This window comes from Emys orbicularis, chromosome 6 (genome assembly GCF_028017835.1).
Source record: "Emys orbicularis isolate rEmyOrb1 chromosome 6, rEmyOrb1.hap1, whole genome shotgun sequence".
Lineage (NCBI taxonomy): Eukaryota > Metazoa > Chordata > Testudines > Emydidae > Emys > Emys orbicularis.
This window is the reverse complement of record NC_088688.1, coordinates 32,989,326-33,013,950: the sequence shown is the minus strand read 5'-3', so window position 1 is coordinate 33,013,950 and position 24,625 is coordinate 32,989,326. Positions and strand designations below refer to the sequence as shown.

Sequence of the window (24,625 nt, the reverse complement as noted above, 5' to 3'; positions counted from 1 at the left end):
TTCTATCAAGTATTTTAGCACTCCTCCTCCTCCCGGAACAGTGATTAGGAGTATAATGAACAAGTAAAAATGCAAAAACTGGCTTTCATCCCAGAATTTTGTCTGGGTCACTGTCTCAAATAGTTTTCCTGAACCACAAAAGAACATAGAAATAGCAGTGTGATGAAAGCAGGAGATTACTGTTCACACACAATTTTGCCAGTTATAACAAATAAACATTACATCTTTATAGAAGTCTGCTATTATATAAGTTATAGATTTTTACATCAAAATAAATCACTGATATGCAAGGGGTTTCAGTGAAGATTAAAACTAAATAATAAATCTGGTAAAACTCAGCTTTACAGTAACTCTTTTCCTGTCAAGTATCAGAGGGGTAGCCGTGTTAGTCTGAATCTGTAAAAAGCAACAGAGGGTCCTGTGGCACCTTTAAGACTAACAGAAGTATTGGGAGCATAAGCTTTCGTGGGTAAGAACCTCACTTCTTCAGATGCAAGACTCCACTCCATTATCCAAATTATAATGAAAATATTGACTAGTATTGGATGCATCTGAAGAAGTGAGGTTCTTACCCACGAAAGCTTATGCTCCCAATACTTCTGTTAGTCTTAAAGGTGCCACAGGACCCTCTTTTCCTGTCTATATCAAGGATCTCCCAATGCCAGCCACAGTTATGGTGGCAATCCAGGCTTACTCTAATTGATATATTAATTGCTTCATCCTTGTTCTGGTGAGACCACTTCTAGCCAGCTACAATCTCATCTAAAGCTCATTGAAGTATTGGAAAGACTCTCATTGGCTTCAGTGCGGTTTGGATCAGATACTGAAAAGCTAATCCATGACAATTTAGCCCTTGGTCTCTCTGTAGGGACTGCCAGACAGAGTCAATTAGTGCCAGTTGTACTGGTGTTTATGTAACATAGCCATGGTTCACCATCAAATGGACTGAAGTCACCAACACATTTCATGCAGACATAGGGCACTAAAGAGACTTCAGAATACTATTGTTATTAATATTCAAATGTGCAACTTGATCTGAAAGACTTCCTAGTTCATTATCATGAGTTATTTTATCCTTCAGAATGTAAGCATTTAGCTACACAAATGTAGTTATCTTTTTTTGTAAACAATTGTAATAAAAAAATTTAGCCATAAACTTGCTAAGATGTCACCTCTATGGGAGCTACACACACAGAATAAGGATAGTCCTCTGCCACCGCCATTTTATTTCATACCTGGTAGGTTCAGTTTTATGCAAGGTGATTTGCCCTTCCCTACAGGGCATTTGTAGACATCTCCTGTTCGCTTCTTGGGTTGGCCAACTAATGGAGAACCAATAAGTACCCTGAAAACAAAATAAGTCACATGAATTTTCTCCTCAACGCATACATTTCTTCCTTTTGTTCCATTAGTGGACATGAAAGTCAGTACTGAGTATAATGCACCTTTATAAAACGTATTGGGGAGCCCATCTGCAGCAAGCTCTGCATAAGTGTGCAGGGTGGAGAGACAGCTGGAAAAATGGCATCATATTTTTAGTTCAGAGACAAAGAAAAGTAACCATGTCATCTTCTGCTCCTTTAGAGGAACACAGAAAAGGAAAGAGGTGTGTGAGTGTATGTGTTCATGGATGTGTGGAGGAAAAGACAACGCCAAAAGAAAACAAGGACATTTTGGGGGACAAAAGATTTGAAAAAGTATCTGCATTTGTCTTTTTTAAAAGATCTTCTCTCTCCTCCTTTATTTTTTTCTTTACATTTTAGTTTAAATTACAATTTATGAATGGTCTACAGCAAGGATCGGCAACCTTTGGCACATGGCCAGTCAGGGAAATGTGCTGGTGGGCTGGGCTGGTTTGTTTACCTGCAGCGTTCGCAGGTTCGGCCAATTGCAGCTCCCACTGGCTGCGGTTCGCCGTTTCAGGCCAATGGGGGCTGCAGGAAGCGGCAGGGGCTGCGATCGGCCGAACCTGCGGATGCTGCAGGTAAACAAACTGTCCCGGCCTGCCAGCGCATTTCCCTGATGGCCCGCGTGTCAAAGGTTGCTGATCCCTGGTCTACGGAATGATAGATATTTACAGGCATCCAAGGGGAGAATTTGGCCTTAAGTAATTTAAAGAAATAGTGTAAAAGATATGGGTCTTCCCTTTCAGTATTCATAAAAAATAATGGCCATGTAGAGATTGAGGGCTAAAGCTAACATTTTTAGGATTCTGACAAACAGTTGGGCTTTTTCAGAGTTTGATATAATCATAAACTCTGGATTTATAGTTTTGTAACCTTTCACATCCTATATTTTATAAGCATTGGGAATTAAATATTCATCCTTAGATCTACAATAGGAATCTTCAGTGAAAATGAGAGCTTCTGATCTCCAGAGATGAAGAGACTGCTTAAATAGTTTTATCCGCAGTTTTATCTTCATAAGCTACACTGCCTAGGGACCCCAAACAAAATTAGAGGTGCATATTTCTGGACAATTAAGTTACTGTGGTATAATTTTCAGAAATCACTCTTCTGATCTTGAGACATCTACCTAAGAAAGAGCTCAGCAGCTTGGGATAAGCTATATGAACTATAATATGTAAAAGCTAGTTTATGGATTAAAAAAGCCCCCCACCAAAAAATAACAGAAAATGTGGCACAGAGGATATGTTCACAGCAATTTACAAGTGCAGTTCCCTAAAGCAAACAAAAGTTGGCATGACTCAATGGGATCTGCGCAGATTGTTTTAACCAATAACTTTTCTTCAAAATAAAATGCTCTGAATACATATTGGATGAGGGTGATATTTTCCTTCATGCTATTTCTTCATATGCCACATTATATGTATTTTCTACAACCACATTATATGTATTTTCTACAAGCAATCTTCTTCAGAAGCAGAAACTGTAAGGTGATGAAGTTGAGGATGCTTGACATCTCACAGGTGGTGATCACAACCCAGCAGGATCCTGCCCAGAATTCTTCTTTTCTCATTAATTTTTGTTTAATATACCTTAAAATAGGAACTATAAGCACTTTGATAAATGGTTTGAAGAAAGGCTGTCTTGTTGAATTAGGGTTTCTGCAGGTGATTCTTTGGTTTCCTGACACAAAGATAAATTTACAGGAAACTCAGAGTGCTAAACAACTTTAACTCTGCAGTATCTAATACGTGTTTCCACACTTTTACATTATCATAAAACCTTGTGAATCTAGTTTTAGGCAGTGTATGGATTTCCTGTTCTGTATAACATGCTGATGTCATACCACGGACTATTTAAATGCTTAAAGACATACAGCCTCTCAACACAGCCACTTTGAACTAGCGATGGACATGAATTGCACATCTGTCTCCAGGGGTGCTGCAACAATTTGTATAGTGGGGGTGCTGAGAGCCATTGAAACAAACTGTAAACCCCGTATATGATGGAAACCACTTCAAGCCTGTGGGTGTGGCAGCACCCCTAGTTCCAGCACCTATGGCTGTCTCTGAATTTGAACTTTGGGGATGGTTGAATCCAGGGGGTTGTTTTGGGCTTATGCCACAGGAAGATTATTATCCGTGGTTCGTATTTTCTATTTTTGAAAGAGCCTGCTGTATTTCCAAGGAGTTGACTTAGCAAAATCCCTATTTCTGGGATTTGTAGGGTATCCTAAAGAGCCAGTCCAGGTCAAGGAAGGACAGTGTAGGCCTGGCATTTACCTTAATGTATATTTAAAGAACCCACAAGCCAGAAAATCATGAAATAGTATTTTAAAAGTGGCACCTGCAATTTCATTACTTTCAATACTTTCTAGTGATTCTGTAATAGCGAGTGTGAGACAGTAATATTGTACATGGCCTCATCAACAACCTGCGGCTATGTTGTTACATTTGCACGTAAGATTAGTGAAGGTACTACATACTGATGGCCTGATCTATCAGAATAGATCTATAGCCACATGGGCCTGAATCCCGTAGATTGTCCTCGGCTGTTTTCCTATCTTGTTCAGCAGAAATATTAGACTGCTGCAGAAGCCCATTTCAAAAATAGGGAAACCTACACAGAATGGTGACTGCTGCAGAGCTATGCTTCAGTATTCCCAATTCTTGGGTCATCCGACCCCCAATTCAATAGTCTACCCAACCAGTGACCAGTGTGGGAACAGGAATAATTCTCAAAGGTGCAGCTGCAGAGAGGATTAACTCCCTCTCCACTGGACAAGTAATGGGACAGGATACTCTTATTCTGAATTCCACTCTCAGTGCAGAGGAGATGGTCCCCTCTCTGATTTGAGCTTTCTCATAGCATTGCCATCTCAGTGGAACATCTAGCATGGCATCATTCTGAAGAAGCAAAGACAGCAACAAACCTGGCTGAATAAACCTTTTATTTCAGAATGTAGCAGCAATGAGCAGAGGGTCCAAAACACCAAACAGCAATATACTCATCAAAGAAGACATTTTTAGCCCAAATTAAAGGGTATTGTATTATTTGATATTTTGATCCAAAAGTTTTCCTGCAGGTTGGCATAACCAATGCAGACAATCACTGACAGAACCCATTAGAGACAACTGTACAAAGCAAGGAAATATTTACCATGATGAAAGAAGGCAGAATCTGGCCCTTACTTACTGAAATTATGGAACAGAATACAGTTCCAATGTGTGCTATTCCTGTTATTAAATAGTTTACAATTAGGATATTATGCTATTTAGAAAAACAAACTCACCATTTTCCTTCCTCATTTTCATACTGTTGAACAGTGTACCCAAACATGTCCTCTACAGAGCCACTGAACGTCATTGCATTTTTGACATCAACATTGAAAGATGCACAGAGGTGAAGCAGAGCTGTTAAAAAAAAAATTCAATGTAACATGCAACATTATGTAACTATGTATACAATCAAGACCATGAGTAAAGTGACCATTGTGATTTTGATTAAAAGTGATTTTCCTGAGGTTGCTGTTGGAGGCAGCCATTTTGCTCAAAATGGCATTTTTGACAGCAGAAATAAATATTAAGCAACTACATTACGTTTTAATCTTGGTTTAATATTAGTTTCATAATTTTCCTTTGTAAAAATTAATAATTAATTTTTAAACAAAAATATAGTGAGGATTCTGTTTCTGCAATAGCCGAATTGCAGGGCTGATGCAAGATAGCTGGATAAAACAGAATTACAAATTGTTGAATGGGAGAACTGGTTGGATTCTGGATGGATGGATTTTGATGACTCAGGATCTCTTCCTATCTGTTAATTAAGTGTGCTCCAGGAAGGTAATAATAAGGTTCACACTTTGGGTGTAATTTTTGACCATGAGCAGAATATGGAAGATCAGGCTTTTAGCACCAGGCCGGAAGTTGTACATTTTAATTCTACATATAGAGTTCATCATGATGATCCATGCCTTTGTGATATCTATGCTTGACTATTCTAATAGCCTATCAATGCTCAGTCAGAATGGCTTATTGCAATTAGAGTCTGGCTTGTTCCTTGTGATAGAGTGCTGGGCAATAGTGGCTGTACCTGCACTCTGATCATTGGATTACCAGTAAAACTGCCTCAGAGTAAACTTGAGGGGCAAAGCTGTGTATAACTGATAGACTGAGGATGGGCTGGAGGATGGGCTAATTAACCCAGTAAGTAGAAAGGCACAAGAAGAAAGTGGTCAGGTGGGAAGAGAGATTGGTAGAGTTTTCAGAGCCAGAAGAAGTCTCTTGGAGGGAAGATGCCTTCTCCCCTCCTTGGCTGAATGAGCTAAGGATAGGGTGACCATATGTCCAGTTTTAGCTGGGACCGTCCTTTTTAAGACCTGTCCCAGCTGTCCTGACTTTTTTGGCAAAACTGGGCATTTGTCCCATTTGCTCTTGCCAACTGATCATCAGTTGGCAAGAGCAATCTGGACAAATGCCCAGTTTTGCCCAAAAAGTGGGGTGTGTCCCCTAGCGGAGCACAGAGGAACGTGCACAGGGGCAAGCAGCAACGCCAGCCCTGTGCAGGAGGGTGAGATTTTATCTGTATTTAGTTTTATTACTGTACTAGGCTTAGATTTGCGTGTTTTATTTTATTTTACTTGGTAATTCACTTTATTTTGTTTGTCACTACTTGGACCCACTTAAATTCTACTTTTTGTACTTAATAAAATCACTTTTTATTTATTAATTAACCCAAAGTACGTATTAATACCTGGGGGGGGCAAACAGCTGTGCATATCTCTCTATCAGTGTTATAGAGGGTGAACAATTTATAAGTTTACCATGTATAAGCTTTATTATTTGGGGTTTAAACCCCATTGGAAGTTGGATATCTGAGTATTAAAAACAGAAACACTTCTGCAAACTGCTTTCAGTTTAAGCCTACAACCGTTGGCGATGAGGTTCAAACCTGGGTCTGGGTTTGCAGCAGACTAGCGGGTCTGGATCAAACCAGACAGGGTATTAAAATCCCAAACTGGGAGGGCAGGGAAAGCAAGGGCAGAGGTAGTCTTGGCACATCAGTTGGCAGCCCCCAGGGGGTTTCTGTGATCCAACCCGTCACAGTTCCTTACACAAGAAGTTCCATAGAATGGTTGTGGAATCTGCTCCTTAAAGTTCAAGAGCTTTGTGATAGATATAAATATGTTACTTGTTATAAAAATGACTTGTTAAATCTCAAATATTTTAAAATAATCAACTGGTACAATGAATTTTTGACATTGTCTTACTATAAGACAAAAAGGGAATCTGGTCTACTGCTAAGAATAAGGCTGGGATTCAGAATGCCCACTTTTCAACTTCGTTTAACTAGCTTGCTGCTGACTCAGTCTACGGCCTTGCATAAATTACCTAACATCTCATGCCTCAGTTAACCCACATGTAAAATGTGGACACCTCACAGAAGTGTTGTAAAGTTTAATTCATGGATGCTTGTATAGTGCTCCTTGGAAGAAATATGCTTCTATATAAATTCAAAGCACAACTATAATAATTCCTATTCCACAGATAATAATAAATAATAATAATAATAATAATAGAAATAATAATAGAATTACTGGAATTAGTAATGGACGAGACATAGCCCCTCTTTATTCCCTGTGTAACACTTAATTTCAACAGTTTACAACAGAGATGAGAGTTGTTCTCCTGTATAAGACTGGGAAATCTAATGCCCTGCTAATATAGAATTGTTCCTGATAGCATCTTTTGCCATGCTTTGTTTCAATTATCTTCATGGATAAGGCTTCCACCATTATCCTTGAAAGATTATTACAGAGTTTTATGATCGTAATCCACTTGGTGTTAGGGTCCAATTCATTTCAATTAACAAAACAAAAAGGAAAATAAATGTTGTCTAGCTTCACAATACTGTAGACAATGTTCCTTGTAAAAACAGAATTTTTTGTGATGAATTGGGTCTTTAGAAACTTACTAGAAGAAATTTGAATAGAGTTTTGATACCAGAGTGTCCAAATGGAGAATACATTCACATCAGCTATATTTTTATTGTACAGAAAATTAAAGGAAATACATACATGAGCCTTCTTACAAGTTCAAGCTGTGTTCTAATGCAATTCAGAAAGCTGTAATACTAAACTTCAGCACACAGTCAGTGAAAGGAACCTAGACACCGTAACACTCTCCATAATGGGTAAAAGTAAGATTATTAAAGATGGTTAGGAATTTTTCAACAAAACATTTTTTCATCAGAAAATACTGATTTATCAAAACTGAAACTGTCCATGGGAAAGGAGTGGTTTCAATGAATTTCTCATGTTGAAAAAAATTGGGATAGTTTCAAAATTGACAAGATGTCTCATTTCAATATTTTTTTAATTAAAAATTCATTTTTTCCAGTTCAAAAGGACTTTGTTTCAAAATTTAAGATAAGTGTAGTAAAAAAAAATTTAAGATCAAAATCAAAACGTTAACCCAAACCGATTTCTGTTGTTGTCGTCTTTTCATAAAAACTTTCAAGATTTACTTTTTCGTCTAATTTGGTATAGGAATTTTTTTTCAAAATCTCAAAATTTTTCCTGGGATGGGAAAATGTTTCCCACCAAGCTTGAATGAAAAATTAGATTAGGAAGCAGGTGTAGGGTCAAGTCCTGGCCCCAATGAAGGCAATGGGAGTTTTGCATAGGATTACATAATCACACACACATATTTCTTCCCAGTCCTTTACTTGCTTCTTTTCTTTTATCATCTCAAATTCAAACTCCTCATTCTTCACTTCAAGGCCTTGCAAAAGATCACTCCTACCTACATCTCTGGTCTCATTTCCTTCCACTCCCTATCTTGATCCCTGCACTCCTTCTAATGCTCTCTCTGTACTGATCTGTTCATTCTCCTTTTCTCACTCAGCTTTGTTCCTCCTCATTTCCTATTACTGCAGTGACTAGGGCATGGGCAGTCATGCCTACTAGTCAGAGCAGGAGCCATGCTTAGTGGTCAGAGACAACGGTCAAAACCAAAGACAGCGTCAGGTGCCCAGCCAGGGGCCACAGCCAGAGACAAAGTCAGGGCTAAGGTGGAGGAGTAGGGACCTGGAGTAGGACAGGACAGTAGGAACTGGGAGTAGATGGAAGTCTGGGTTAGGACGGAGGACAGGAACCAGGAACTGGCAGAAATACAGGCTCAGGAGTCAGGTAAGCAGGAGGGCTCCATAGTAATAGCCAGCAGGGGATTTCTTTACCTGCTCAGACAACTTGGGGGCTGGATCAGGAACCTTGGGAGTTGGGCCCCCTGCAAGCTGACCCTTTCCAGTTTACTCAGGTGAGCTGTTGGGTAGCAATTGTGGCCTGAGCACTGCCTAGGACTCCATGGACCTGGGCATGAAGCCAGTGATCCCTCAGAATTACCCTCTGTGCTTGCCTCCTAGTCATTAATGAAAATACTGATGAGTACCGATACTAGGAGAAACTCTGGAGAGACCCCATTAGATACGTCAGCAAACCATTGGTAATTACTCTGAGTACGGTCTTTCAGCCAGTTTTGCACCCACTTTATAGTAATTTCATCTAGACAACATTTCCATAGTTTGCTTATGAGAATGTCATGTAAGACTGTGTCAAAAGCCTTACTAAAAATCAAGATGTCCCTCCCATCCCAGTAACCCTGTCAAAGAAGGAAATTAGATTGGCTTGGCATCATTTGCTTTTCCAAATCCATGTTGGTTATTTCTTAGAACTAAGGCTACAATTATGTCACAGAGGTCAAAGACTCCATGACTGCCATTGACCTCCATGACATTTTCTGCCCTGGGGTTGGAACTCCCAGCCAGCCCCGCCCCCGCAGCTCTCAGCTCCTGCCCTGGTGGGGGACCCCGGAGACCTGGCAGGGGGCTGGTGGACCCCGCAGCTGCACAGCTGTGGTGGGCGGTGGAGGGACCCCAGCAGCTTCCCAGCCATGACCAGTGGCTGGAGGACCCTGCAGCTCTCAGCTGCCCTGAGGGTGAGGGGACCCCGCAGCAGCCCAACCCCACGGGTAAGGGGACTCCAGAGTTCTCACACACTGCAGCGGTGGGGGACCAGGGAGCCCCAGCAGCAGCGGGTGCTGAACCCGCCTACTCCTTTTGCCAGGGATATTTTTAGTGAAAGTCAGACACAGGTCACGGGCTGCCGTGAATTTTTGTTTATTACCCGTGACCTGTTCCATGACTTTTACTAAAAATATCCATGATAAAAACTTAGCCTTACTTATAACTCTATTATTCTCTAGGTGCTTACTGGAACAAATTATTAAAGAATTGTCTTGTATCTTTGAAGATATCAAAGTTAGGCCAACTGGTATATAATTCCTCAGGTCCTCTTTGATCCCCTTTTTAAAGATAGGTATTATGTCTCCCTTCTTCAATCCTCTGGGACCTCACCCGTCCTCCAGGAGTTCTCTAACACAATTACTAATGGTTACAAGATTGTTCCAACTAGTTTCATAAGCACCCTCGGGTGAATTTCATCAGGGTCAGCCAATTTGAATACATCTAACTTATCCAAATATCGCTTAACCCGTTCTTTCCCAATTTGACTTGTGTTCCTTCTCACTTATTGTTAATATTAATTGTATTAAGTATCTGGTCAGTCTTGTTCTTTCTTGCCATTTCCCTATTTGGGGTAGGTGACTTTTATAGCCTTCTTCTGAAACATGATTGTATGCCAGATTATCATACAGATTGGACTTTCTGAGATCTGCTGACATCCAATCCATGTACCAAGTCTTTGGTCTCCCTATTCGTCGTCTTCCATCTACAATCATTGCAAGAGCCATCCAACCGAGATAGCTCTCAGGTCACCGCTGAATATGCCCATACCAATTTAGCATAATCTCCCTTAACTTTCTCCAATTGGAGCAACCCGCATTAGACCGCTTACAACTTCATTTTGTTTCCTATCACAGAATATTCAATCATTTGGCCATCTCAACGTCTTTGTTTCCACGTTGAAGAACGTACTGATTTCCTTTCCTGTGGCTGGTCAGGTCTGTACATTAGGATGGGTTGAATTACAGTTTTATACACTCTAGTTTTTAACTTTATTGGCATCTTTTTGTCCCAGAAAACTGGCTCTCACCATTTGCACCAGGCAGCTTTAGTTTGATGCTAGGCATCAATCATGAGGGCACATTGATCAGCAACCATTAATCTAGGTATTTAAAGTCTTTCACTCTTTTATGCTCTCTGTCTGTGATAGTGTTTATGGAGAGTCCTCCTCCCTCAGTTATCTTAGCCTTGGTCTTACCTACATTCACTCTAAGTCCATTGTTAACTGTCTGGTCACAATTTACCCTTTTAGTGAAGACTGATGCAAAATAGGCATTAAACATGTCAGCTTTCTTGATGTCATCTATTATTAGCTCTTCTTCCACGCTAAGTAGAGGACCTACACTTTCCTTCATCTTTCTCTTGCTCCCAATGTATTTATAGTACCTCTTTTTATTACCCTTTATGTCCCTTACAAGGTATAACTCATTTTATGCCTTACCCTCTCTGATTTTGTCCCTGCATGCTTATTCTATTCTTTTATACTTATCCTAAGCAATTTGTCCATGTCTCACTTTTGTAGGATTTTTTTTTGCTTTTCAGGTCATTAAACAGCATCTGATGGAATCATACAGGCCCCTTCCTGTTTTTTCTTTGCATCAGGATAATTTGCAGTTGTGCCTTTAATATTTTCTCTTTGAGAAACTGCCAGCTCTCCTGAACAACTTTTTTCCCTTAAATTTTCTTCCGATGGGACCTTACCTACCAGTTCTCTGAGTTTGTTAAAGTCTACATTTTGAAGTCCATTGTCCTTATTCTGCTGCTCTCACTCCTTCCTTTCCTTATAATCATGAAAACCATCATAATAATTTAATGTTAGTGCCCCTCTGTGTGCATGTCCTCTGGGCACATTATCTTCTGCTGAAGTACTGTTGTGGAAAAACGACCACGCGTTGTGTTTGGATCAGAATTGCCTGAGGCTCCTTTATTTACGAGCATGCAAGGGGGGGTACCAGCGAACCGGCAGTCCCCCCGAATACAGATTTTCAGCAGCTTATATAGCGTAAAACCACAATTAGCTATACACACTTCCTTGTTAACAATTTTACCATAATTGGAATACACCTTCCATAAAAGGGAAAAACAGCACCAGTCAGCTTTCCTGTTAGTCACAGTTTGCCCTTTGTGGTATAAGCTTCCTCTAACACTAGCCGTGGGCAGTTCTATTTCACAAGCCTAGTGATTACAGATAGTTCTGCTTTAAGACTTTTCCTTCACCCTGTCTCCAATACCCACCCCCCCCTTTTATGGTTGACTTGACTAATGTTCAGGCCTGAACCAAAGTTTAGGCCTGAGTCAATTTTCCACTACAGTACGGTTGAAAAATGCCCAGATTTTCCCAGAATAGACTGATGCAAACACAGGCAGAATGATAGCACAAAATCAGACACATGGCTGTGCTGTGGAAGAAAAAAGAAATCACCACATATCATCCAGAAGAGATGCCCTTGGTTACTGATTTAACGAGCAAAAGGCAGGAAAAAAATTAAAGGTCAGATCTGAAATCTGTCCTTAACATGCCCTATAGGGTACATCTACCTTGCAATTAAACACCCATGACTGGCCCATGTCAGCTGACTCAGGCTTGCAGAACTCAGGCAGTGGGGCTGTTTATGATGAGATTGCCTATAATGGGATGTGGCCCATCTTGTGACTGCTAGGAGCAAATATCTCCAACAGCTGGAGATGGGACACTAGATGGAGAAGGCTCTGAGTTACTAGACTGAATTTTTTCCAGGTGTCTGGCTGGTGGGTGTCACTGACATGGTCAGGTTCTAAGTGATCACCATAGTTGGGGTAGGGAAGGAATTTCCCCCTGGGTCAGATTGACAGAGAATCTGGGAGTTTTGCCTTCCTCTGCTGCATGGAGCACAGGTCACTTGCTGGTTTGAACTAGAGTAAATGGTGTAACGTGAAGTCTTTAAATCATGATTTTAGGACTTCAGTAACTCAGCCAAAAGTTATGGGTCTATTACAGGAGTGGCTGGGTGAGGTTCTGTGGCCTGTAATGTGCTAGAGGTCAGACTAGATGATCACGATAATCCCTTCCGGCCTTAACGTCTATAAATATATGGTTCTAACTGTGGTGTAGATGTTCAGGCTCAGGCTGGAACCCACTTCTGGAACCTGGCGAGTGGGGAGGGTACCAGAGCCTGGGCTCCAGCCTGAGCCCGAATGTCTACACCACAATTAAACAGCCCCGCAGCCCAAGCCCTGCAACCCCAAGTCAGATGACACAGGCCAGCCATGGTGCACAAGAGGGATTGTACCTTACATCTAACAGGCTGCATATTGGCTTCATGTTCATCTTCCTCAGCTTGTGGAAAGATCAAATTCATACTTATTTGTATTTGATTTTGGCCCCCAAACACCAAACCTATATGCATATCAGTCTTTGCGCACAATGGTACAAAGGTGCTTAAGGTTTGACACTTCGTAAAAAGAAGCTGAAAAATAAAAGGGTTGAGTGCAATGAAAAAGAACAAAACAGACTGAAACACCTCATAGAAAGCTAAATATATACAACTGAAAAACCTTAGGAAACTACAAAAAAAGCAGCTAGGAAAATCCAACATCTATCTAACCATGATTCTGGGTAATAAAAGACAACAGGGGAATTTAAGATGAAGATTAAAATGTTGTACAGAGTATACAAGTTCAATCAGGAACCTTATGCAGGAAAAAAATACTGCTATAATGTTTTGTGCAACACATAATGAATCAAATGCCATTATAAGGATATATGAATACCTGAGACCTTATCAACATATTTTTATAAGATGCACTCTTTTATAATTAAGTGATACTAGGATGGGTGTCCCATTTTATGAGGCAATAATCGAGTTCCTGAGTGCCTTGTGCATTAGTTTATGCTGATGGGGAACCAAATTATTGCCTTGTAAAAGTCTGCCTATTCCATTAGTGCTCTTATGGTCCATATGAAAATAGGAAATAAATAGGATAAAAAAGAAATTTCCAAGTTATTGACAAATTACTGAAGAGAGTTATTTAGAAATGGCAATAACGGACAGTTGACTGGGAGTATTTTTTGGGCTTCACTGCTACGATTAATGTGAAAAAGAAGTCAAGTAAAACCACCAATTTGAACTTACACCTTTCATTTGAGGACATGAAGCAACTCTGAAACTGAGGCCCAAAGCTCTTCACAAAAGTAGGTGTTGTTATCCTCACTTTATAGATGTAGAAAATGAGTCACAGTCAGAAGTTGCTTAACCAAGTGAGTCGGTGAAAAGCAGAGCTAAGGATAGAAACAAGAAGGGCCTCTCAGTGCTTGGATCCTATCTCCAGGGCCGGCTCCAGGCACCAGCCTACCAAGCATGTGCTTGGGGCGGCACCTGGAGGGGGGCGGCGCTCAGGGTTGGGTTTTTTTTGTTTTTGTTTTAAACATACTGGGGCTGTTGGGGCGCCCGGCGGCGCTCCGGCCCGAGAGCGGGGCCGCGACTGGGCTCCCGCCCTCCCCGCGGCGCTCCAGCCACCGGGGAGAGCGGAGCCTCAGCGGGCTCGCCGCCCTCCCCCGGCACTCCGGCCGGCTGGGGAGAGCGGGGCCGCCCTCCCCCTGGCGCTCCGGCCGGTCAGGGAGAGCGGGCCCGCGGCCGGGCTCGCCGCCCTCCTCTCGGCGCTCCGGCCGGTCGGGGAGAGCTGGCCCATGGCCGGGCTCGCCGCCCTCCCCTGCCGTGCTTCCCGCCGGGGGGCCGGGGGCGGCGGGAGGCTTTTTTGCCTGGGGCGGCAAAAAAGCTAGAGCCGGCCCTGCCTATCTCTAGACTTCACTCACAGAAATGCTAATAACTAGCTGGTGGCTCAAGAACACGGAAGTGGATTCCTCCATTGTGTAAGATAAGTGTGAGAAGCTTCACACTTTAACTTTTGCCTGAGTTGTGATAATGTCACCACTGAATTCTACAATCTTGGTCTATTATTTATCAGAACAGTATTCTTCTTAGTGAAAAATAGGACTAGTCGCAAACATTCCACATGGAAGAAAATATCCATCTGTAGTACGATGATCTTCTGTGAACTTAGGCGACAGAGTGCTTTAGCCTCACAGCAGAAGTCTGAGACAGCTATGCTGGGAGTTCACGTTGTATTTAATTCTAGTTGGCAAAATATCAGTGTCTGTATGTCAGATAAAGCTTTATAAAAAGTTTTCAACGTTTTAAACCTTTCAGTACAGTTTAAATCAGGCTTTTTATTTCTCTGGACTACAAAAGAACCTTTGTATAATATTGCCTCCAACTAGTATTCCTTAATCTTTAACCTTTGAGGAGCAAAAGACTGACTTTCTGGATAGACTCCAGTCCACTGAAAAACGACTTTTCATTATTAAAAGTAGACAATTGTCCAATAAAATAAGGCAGAGAAATATATATCTTGCAAGTTGCTCCAAATTCAGTAGTCATGACTTATTCAACCTCAATAAAATGCTTTGTACAAACCAGAAAATAAAAGCTTCCTTTACTGGCTTGCACAAAGTGATTTGTATTGGAACATAGTTTTATAATGTGGTATCAAGCCTGGAAATGTATTGAATCAAAGCTTTGTAATCTGTTCATGAATGAATAAGACTGTATAATAGGAAAAACTTTTCTAAATACAACAGAGTTTTAGAAAATGTCACCTACTAAATTGTACAACCATCTGAATAAGCCCATTGAATTCAGAAATCTGGAAACTGGCATTTGTATGTATGCAGCTCTTAACAATTTGCACATTTCACCTTACGCAAGAGGTTCCCAGAGTGCATTACAAATGTGAGGTTGTTAAGCATTATTATACTCTTTTAAATAGATGTAAACTGAGGCACAGAGAGGCTGAGTGATATGCTGAAGACCACACAGCAAATTCTAGAAAACTCTTCAACTCATCTATTCAACGATCTCCCATCCATCTTCTCATATATCCCTCCCCCAATGAATACCATTGACTCGACTCTACTCTCTAGAAACTTAGTTCCCACTCCAGTTTGGACTCTCAGGTCCACTTCCTTCTGCACATCTCACTTTCTCCCTTAGTTCCTGGCATATCATTTTCTACCTTATCCCTAAACCAGACACCAACTTCTGTCCGCTGACCTTTTAGTTGGACAAAGGATGACATATCTTTATTTTATACAGGCATAGGAAGCAATACATTAGAACAGTGGTCCCCAAACTTTTTCGTCTGGCGGGTGCCAGATGATGAGCCACGGAGGACCGTGGCAGCGGACAAGCATCCGCCGAAATGCCGCCGACAAGCGGAAACGTCAGTGGGCATCGCCGCTGAAATGCCGCTGAGAAGCAGCGTCATCCAGAGGCGTCGCCGCCGAAATGCCGCCGATTTTTGGCGGCATTTCGGCGGCGACGCCTCTGGATGACACTGCTTCTCAGCGGCATTTCAGCGGATGCTCGTCCACAGGCCAGTACGCGGGTGCACTTAGACGCCCCGGCGGGTGCCATGGTGCCCGCGGGCACTGTGTTGGGGACCCCTGCATTAGAATATCTTTAAAAATTATTTAGGCTATAATTTGTTATGAAGAAATATTGAAACCTTTAAAAAAACCAAGTAGTGTGATGATACAGAAAATTATTTCATGCAAAAGGTTAAGTTTAAGTGAACACTATATGCTTTGCATTTTGCAGCATTTTCTAATCTAGCACTTTCTGTCAGCTATGTTGTCTCTAGAAATAAACACTTACACTACACTTTTACCAAGCCCTGGGCATGTATTACTTCTTCCATGGCATTTTTTCACCAAATGCCCCTTCTTGTAAACTGGCTTCTTATCCCAAATTAAAAACACATGCCTTTACACATCTGTACACAATATCATAATATTAATATTACCCTAAATACAAAGACATATGTCTGATTAGAGCCTGAGAATTTCTTTGAAGTACTACAAGTAGCATTTGAGTATCCAGTCTTACTTTTTTCTACCATGCTTCAATGTTCCTATGTATTATTAATCACATCAAGTGATTTCATTTTAAATATAATATTCTTTTAAGAACAGATTTCTAAAATATGAACTTGAACAGGAGGAAGCAAAGAAATATTTTTAGCTCTTACATTAGCATTGCAGTTTTTTGCTATCACACTGAGCTCCCAGAAATACTGTAGTTCATTTTCTAACTGTTATCCATCCACTCACATCAGTCCTCCCTATAGAAAAGTTTTTCAACATTGTTCCTCTGCTTCATGCTGAAGAGTTCAGCTGGTATCTTGCTATACCTGGCAGACGTAAGTTAGTGAGACAAAATCATTCATTACCTTCTTAAATTTACCACCAGGGTTAAATCTGCTACAGCGGTTCTCAAACTTTAGCAATCTGAGGCCCCCCATTTTAATTTATTTTTTTTTCGCAGACTCCCAATCCCCCTGCTCAGCCCCAGGCCCCGCCCACATTCTACCCCTTCCCCCAAGGTCCCACCTCTTCCCACCCTCGCTCCACCTCTGCCCCTCCTCTTCCCTGCCTCTTTCCACCCTCCTCCCCCGAGCATGCCCCATCTTCGCTCCTCCCCCTCCATCCCAGTGCCTCCTGCATCCTGCTGAACAGAAGGCGCTGAGAGGGAGGGGGAGGAGCTGAGGGAGGGAGGGGGAGGAGTTGATCAGTGGGGCCCACGGACTCCGTGGAGTACCCTTGTGGACCCCCAGGGGTTACCCCAGTTTGAGAAATGCTGTGCTATAATATCCTTGATTAGTATCACTCTGCTGCTTTCTGTTGTCAATAATCAACCAGTGAAAAAGATATGTCTTAGTATCGGAGAAGTTCTACAATATTGAAGTCAAAGCTCGTAACACAAATATGTGCAATCTTTTAGGAATACATCAGTAGGTCTACTCCTGTGCATAAATGTTTGCAGAAGTGGGGCCTTAAACAATGTATGTGGTGCCTATTCTTCACCCAGAGAAGGATTTGTTTCTGTAATTAAATCATAAGCATATAAGTGACTGTTAATCTCTCTCCTCACCTTCCTCCTTGATGCATGGCTTTATACCCAACACACAGAAAAAAATCCCAATTTTACTTGTAAGTACAGGATCAAGCCCTAGAAGAAACCTAAATCTTAACCCGACTGAAGCTATGACTTATCAAGGTGGTCACTCTTTCAGGTGAAACAGAGCAGTTTTCCATCCATCAGTGTTCAGACGCATTGAAAAGCTCATAATGCCTGTATCTGTGTATTTTAGGTTTCTTGTTGAAAATGTTATTTTTCCTTGTCAGCTGTTAGGCTTAGCATTTTATCTTCTAAAAATGCAATAAAAATACTCTGACAATAATGCAGGAAAAATTGCTAGACACAGCAGTCAACTTAATGTAGTGATGAGGCTGGATGCATTGGGACTGTGCTGTGAGCTATAAAAAATTTCCATCCCATTTTAATTGACCAGGAATATGAAGCTATGGCACTAACTGCTCTACATCAGTCAATGCTATTTCACTCTACAATTACTCATTGTGACAAAGTAGCACCCTGGAACCCCCATATTCACCATTGTCATATAATTATGATATGTTTTGTACAAAGTATGCCTTGTGAGGTATCATTTTAAAAGTCTTGATTTGTTGAACATTAATATTCTGAAGGATTGTACGTATTGTCATTGTATGTGAAGTTATGAAGTACTGCTATATGTGCTATTAAAATATGTTGCGAGGTGGGGAGACACCTACAACCAGACTTTCTGTAAGGACAAAGGAGCACTGTCCAGATTGGCATTGATGGCCCATCAAAAAAGAATCCACTATCCCAGAGGCTCCTTAGAGAAAGCACATATGCAATGGAGACTGTTTGACCAATGGAGACTGCCTGACCCGTCACAGCAAGAATCTTTCTAGCTGCTGGAAGAAGGTAACTCAGTTAGGTGTGTCCCTGCCTGTGGATGGCTGTGTAAGTGGTGTGTCTGTCAGAGACTTGTAGCTTGACACTAGCATCACAGTGTGAGGGATAGCCCAGGGTTTGGAGGGCTCAATGGTCCCATGGTCCAAGTTGCACCCCGGGGACCCCATTACACTCATCTAGTGATCTCTAGAGTGGAAAAAGAAAATATAACTCCTCTCTTCCTGCATTCTATGAAATATAAGCATCGGAGTCCAGTTGTCAAAACTGAGGGCTACCTAAAAAATATTGTTCGCATCTCACTAGAAATGCCCAAGAACTGTTTTTGCCCTCTTGGCTTGTTCATAGCCAGTCCAGGCTACACCATTATTTATCTTCCCAAACAGCTTCCCTGTGGATTTCTCCCTCTCTGAGAAGATCTCCACAAAGCTTGGCTGGCTAGAGGCAGATAGAGTAGAAGTAATTTGAGGAATGGAACTTCAGCATAAACCTTTTCTGAAAATAGCTACTTTTCTCACTTCTTTGATCCTCAATAGCCACAAACCCTTGTGTCTGCCATGCCATATGCTGAACATATAGACATTCAGGCCTCATTCTGACTCAGTACAGGCTGAAGGAAAAGACGAAATCCTCCAAAAGGAATAGCAACCATCCTTATGTGATCCTCCCAAGCCCAGCTAGCCTAGGGAGCAAAGGACTGAATTAGTCTCAACTCCAAGTCAGTTGCACATCCTATTGCAACTAGCTTTTAGAACTGACCTTGGAACAGAATGTTTAAGGACAGACTTGTAATTTGCTATGGTACAGCAAAAATGTATGTAGCCATGCAGGTATCCTGAAAGCCCCAGTAGTCTTATGTAGGATATGCATTGTTCATCTTAAGGCTCTACATGGATGAAATATTAATACCTCAGTGATATGAAAAACTGTTATCAATATAAGGCTCAATATTGTGCCATGGAATCAGTAAGAACAGGGATTGGGACTTCAGGCATCTAACTTTCGTTACGACGTGACATTAATTTCTCTTATGGCAGATATGTTGTATAATTATGTAATAGAAAACTCAATTGTAATGCAAACAGGGAAGTGGGTAAAGAAAAAGTTTCAGAGTCTGATGGGAACGTATACTCCACTCTTGGAATTTCTTAGCACAAAAGCCCTATTCATGTTTTTTGCAGGAAAAATAAATGGGGAACTCTAATAATACATTAAGTTTTTCATTTGGAAGATAGTACAATGTTCAGTAACTGTTTATATTCCTGATCCAATGTCCATTAAAGTCAAAGAGAACCTTTGTGTTGACTTTAATGGCCATTGCAGTGGACCCCATGTAAAAATATTAAAATGACCTTCAATTTTTTTCTTATTCATAATATTTAGTTTATCAGGACTTGAGAAATCTCTATACTTTTAGCAAAATAAATAAATAAATAAATAATGCCAACTAACTCTCAAATGTGCTAAAATGGAAGTTGAGAATAGGTTTTGGGGGCTAAATTTGGGCTTGATAATAAGAAGGCCCAGTAAAATATGAGTGAAGTGAGATAATTTAGAGGCAAATTAGAGATAAGTTAGGACATAACACCAGGTCACATTGTAAAATGTTATAAATATGTTTTGGTGTTAACAAATGTTTTTAGGGAAATCATGCCTCATCAACCTATTAGAATTCTTTGAGGGGGTCAATAAAAGATCTGGATAACAGTGATCCAGTGGATATAGGGTACTTGGACTTTCAGAAAGCCTTTGAAAAGTTTCCTCACCAAAGGCTCTTAAGCAAAGTAAGCAACCATAGGATAAGAAGGAAGGTCCTCTCATGGATCAGTAACTGGTTAAAAGATAGGAAACAAAGTGTAGGGATAAACGGTCAGTTTTCATAGTGGAAAGAGTAAATAGAAGGTTCCCCAAAGAATCTGTACTGGAACGTGTGCTGTTCAACATATTCATAAAAGATCTAGAAAAAGGGGTAAACAGTGAGGTGGCAAAGTTTGCAGACAAAACAAAATTACTCAAAATAGTTAAATCCAAAGCAGATTGCAAAGAGTTACAAAGGGATCTCACAAAATGGGGTGACTGCAACAAAATAACAGATGATATTCAGTATTGATATATGCAAAAAAATGCACATTGGAAAACATAATCCCAACCATGCATACAAAATGATGGGGTCTAAATTTGCTGTTATCATTCAAGAAAGAGATCTGGGAGTCATCGTAGATAGTTCTCTGAAAACACCTGCTCAATGTGCAGTGGCAGTCAAAAAAGCTAACAGAATGTTAGGATCCATTAGGAAAGGGTTAGATAAGACAGAAAATATCATAATGCCAGAATTGGAAAAAGTACAGAGAAGAGCAACAAAAATGATTAGGCGTATGGAACAGCTTTGATATGAGGAGAGATTAAAAGACTGGGACTGTTCAGCTTAGAAAAGAGACGACTAAGGGGAGATGTGATCAAGGTCTATAAAATCATGAATGGTGTGGGGAAAGTGAATAAGGAAGTGTTATTTACCCCTTCACATAACACTAGAACCAAGGGTGGCCCAATTAAATTAACAGGCAGCAGGTTTAAAATAAACCAATGGATATGGGCAGTGGGTGAACCCCTAGCTTGGGGAGGCTAGCCCCCCAACCCCACCCCTTCCACCTGAGTCCATGCCCACCAGAGCCCAGCCCCGACTGTGGCCTCTGCCCCCTGTCCCAGCTAGCGCCTCCAGCGCCCCTGGCCCCGGAGTGCAGGGCAGCGCGGCTGCAGCCTCCCCGGGCCAACTGCCGGGCCTGACCCCCGCCTGGCCAGGCCCCCCCGAAGACGCCCCCCTGGTGGAACTGCCAGCCCCAGCGCTGGGCAGGCAGTGCGGCCAGAGCGCCCTCAGCCCTGAACAGGCGGCACGGCCGGACAACCCCCCAGCCCCAGCGCTGGGCAGGCAGCGCGGCCCCAGCACCGGGAGGACGGGCAGCGTTACGTGGCCCCAGGGGTACACCGCAGCTCCCATCCTGCCTGCCCAAGCCTCTGGCACAAAGGGAACAGCAGGCAGGATGGGGTCTGGGGTGGAGCATGGGCAGAGACACGTCAAAGCCTTCCCGTGCCTACGATACCCGCCGCTCATGCCAGTGGAAGTACTTCACACAATGAACTATTAGCCTGTGTAACTCATTGCCAGGGGATCTTGTGAAGCCCAAATGTGTAACTGCATTCAAAAAATAATTAGATAAGTTCATGGAGAATAGGTCCATCAATGGCTATTAGCCAAGATGGTCAGGGATGCAACCCTATGCTCTGGGTGTCCCTAAGCCTTGGACTGCCAGATGCTGGAACTGGACGACAAGGGATGGATCACTGGATAATTGTCCTGTTCTGTTTTTTTCCCTCTGAAGCATCTGGTATTGGCCGCTGTCAGAAGACAGGATATTGGACTAGATGGACTATTGGTTTGATCCTACATGTTATGTTCTTAGACACAATGTGAATGTCTTGGAAGTGTCTTGCTATATTAGTAGTTATTGGAAAGATACTTACATAGACGTTAATTAGATGATGTTAAATGTTAAATAGCCAATGAGACAGAAGAAAATATGTAATTATGGTAGTGGAAATCAAATATAGATTAACATGAAAGCATCACTGTAAGTGTTGCCATCTTCCATTACGTTTAGTGTGCTAATTCTTCACAGAAATCAACTTGCTAAGTAATATTGTTTGAGATGTCATTTAAAAAAAATTCTTAACATATAACTAGCAGTCACAGCTGCAAGAAGCATATTGATTTTTAGTGATTACTATAAGCAGTACAGGAAAAGAAAGCAATATTCAATTAGTTCCACTGTTGGAATTTTGCCAGGGAGGAGCCCCAGCTCTTTAAGAAAGAGAGCCTGTACTTCTTGTAAATGGAGGTCAAATGGAAGCATCTCCTCATCCCCAATTATCTAGATGCTAAATTCCAACATAGAATAGTCTGTTCTGCTCTGTCAAAACACTGCACATCTTTAGAAGATACATGTTTAAATGTGTCATCTTTTGGTAGTAATTAGGTTGATATGTTGAGTTTGTCATAGACAGAAATAGAAGTGCATTAGTGACAGATGTTTTCATATATCAAGTTCTGTATGAAGAATGGTTTACACTATAATGTTTCTGAATTATATTATTTCATTCATTGAGATATATCTTTTTTGAGATATATATTTTTAAATTGATGGACAACTGTCAATTCAATTGAGGCACGCCACAACTTGCTACTACCCTCTCTCACATTTTATATAAGCACATTCACTTCTATTGTGGTCTGCGACAGATAAAACAAAGACTGTTACAAACTCACTGTACTGCATATTAGTACCTGTTAGTTAGTTAACTTCATTTTACTTATAAGAGGAATATTATCCATGTTATATATAGGTGTCAGATGAAAGATAACCTCCTGTGAATGGATTCACTAATTGGTCTAGGATTTAAGTCCTCCATGGAGCATCACAAATCCACATGAAGCCCCTGAGAACTTAATTTATCAGTTGGATCTCTTAGTTAGCTGAAGTAAGGGCAAAAATATTATGATGCTGGTGGTTATATCTGAAAATTCTCTTTTGTGTGCTTTATTTGGAGTGCATTATACTCAAGAGACATGTACCTGCTATTGCCATTGCAGACTGCAGTTCATCAGTTGAACTAGTTCAAGAAAATCTTAGGTGAAAAAAATCATTAACAGTTTAGGAAGGTGTTCAGACTAAAAATCACATTAATTTTAGAATTAAAATGATGAGGTTTTTAGATTTTTATGTATAAATTGATCATTTCTCCAAAGAGCTAAAATAATTTCAAGATATTTTCAACTTGAAGCAGTGAATGTGCATCTTCAGTTGTATGTATAATATATGGCTTCCATAACATCTATGCCCACAGACTGCATGGAGGTGGAGGATCTGGCCAGCAGCAGGAGCTTTAAGCACCTTTTGTGTTGTAGCAGTGGAGTTTGATGCTCAGTAGTCATTTAAGGACGTTTCATCTGCGAGCTAGCTGACAGTCCTGAAAATTTAATTTAATTTAATTTAATTTAAGATCTGGCTTTTTTACTGTGAATGTTGCTCCACTGTCTAATAAAAAACAAAGGGTAGATTGGCACCAGCCATGCAGAGGATTTATTTAAGCTGATTTTTTTTTTCAAGTTTAAAACCTTAATTTTGACATTTGAATCCTGAGGAAGGGAGAAATCTAGTTTTTCACATTTAGTCCTAAAAAACAGAGCTTTTATACATGGATAATTGCTGCCGATACTTTACGTTTCCCACCCATGGTACATTTAGGACTCCAGCGAGTATAAGAAAGTTAGTATCCTAGCAGAACAAGAATTTAGTGAAGATGCTGCTGCTCTTCCCCGTGAACATCTAGATCAGCCTTGTAAAGATAACTTGAAAATTTACTAGTTAGGAAAAAAACTTGCATTTTATTCACTATTTTAGACACTGCTTGTCCTGGGTGAGCAGAATGTTGCCAGGCTCATGTAGATTACTCCATTTTTGGCAATGCTCGTCAATGGTCTCATCTTCAGAAGCCAATAGGAGCTGCAAGTGCTCAACACCTCTTTAAAAAAGCTATAATTGTCTGAGAGAATTGAGTGCTACCAACATGTACAGGGAAATGAACTCTTGTAAATAAACACTTTCACTTTATAGTTTTATCATATTCTCTTACATCAATAGGCTCTCAACTTTATAGCTCCAGCAGTACAAAGGGGCTGGAAACTGGCCAGTTATCCTTTTCTTCCAGCCTCAGCTTACAGGGTGTGCCAGAACCTTATTGTATTTCAACTAGTCTTAGCTAGCTGACAGCTCCTTGGAGGATGTTAACAGCTGCCATTGTTTAGGGCAGACCCCAGGCTGTTCTAAACTATGTTGCGGTGAATGGAGAAGAAACACAAAAATCAGGAAGTTGTGTTTGCTCCTTTGAGACCTTACCCTTGCTGTACTGCACAGAGACTGGGTGTAGCGGAGAAGTTGGATCTTAGTTTTGTCAAGTTTAGGAATTTATAGTTAAAAAATCTATTTATCCTGGTGTATTTAAGGTATTTTCTTACATATTGCAACATTTCCAATTTAATTTAACATTCTAGAACTCCTACTTGGTGGGGGGAAGGGAAGGACTGCACAAGCTATGAGCTTCCACATCCAGCACTTACAATCCCTGGGAAAGGAGATTAAAAGTAGAGCAACCAAGTTCAAGTTCCCTCACCAATGTTTGTAAACCACTTAAAAATCTTCTGGTGAAAAGTCCTGTATAAGGGCCAATTATTACATAATGATAATTGAG

The 24,625-nt window shown here is 41.0% G+C and overlaps 1 protein-coding gene across 1 annotated transcript in view; it reads right to left on the bottom strand.

Annotated features, from left to right (window-relative positions):
* Positions 1–24,625, bottom strand: part of ITGA1 (integrin subunit alpha 1) — a 118,519-nt gene that overhangs the window by 72,848 nt on the left and 21,046 nt on the right. The window contains exons 2-3 of the mRNA XM_065406048.1: positions 4,699–4,819; positions 1,236–1,345 (exon numbers count right to left, since the gene is read on the bottom strand). Coding sequence (XP_065262120.1) covers positions 1,236–1,345; positions 4,699–4,819 — 231 coding nt within the window. The remainder of the gene's footprint in view (positions 1–1,235; positions 1,346–4,698; positions 4,820–24,625) is intronic.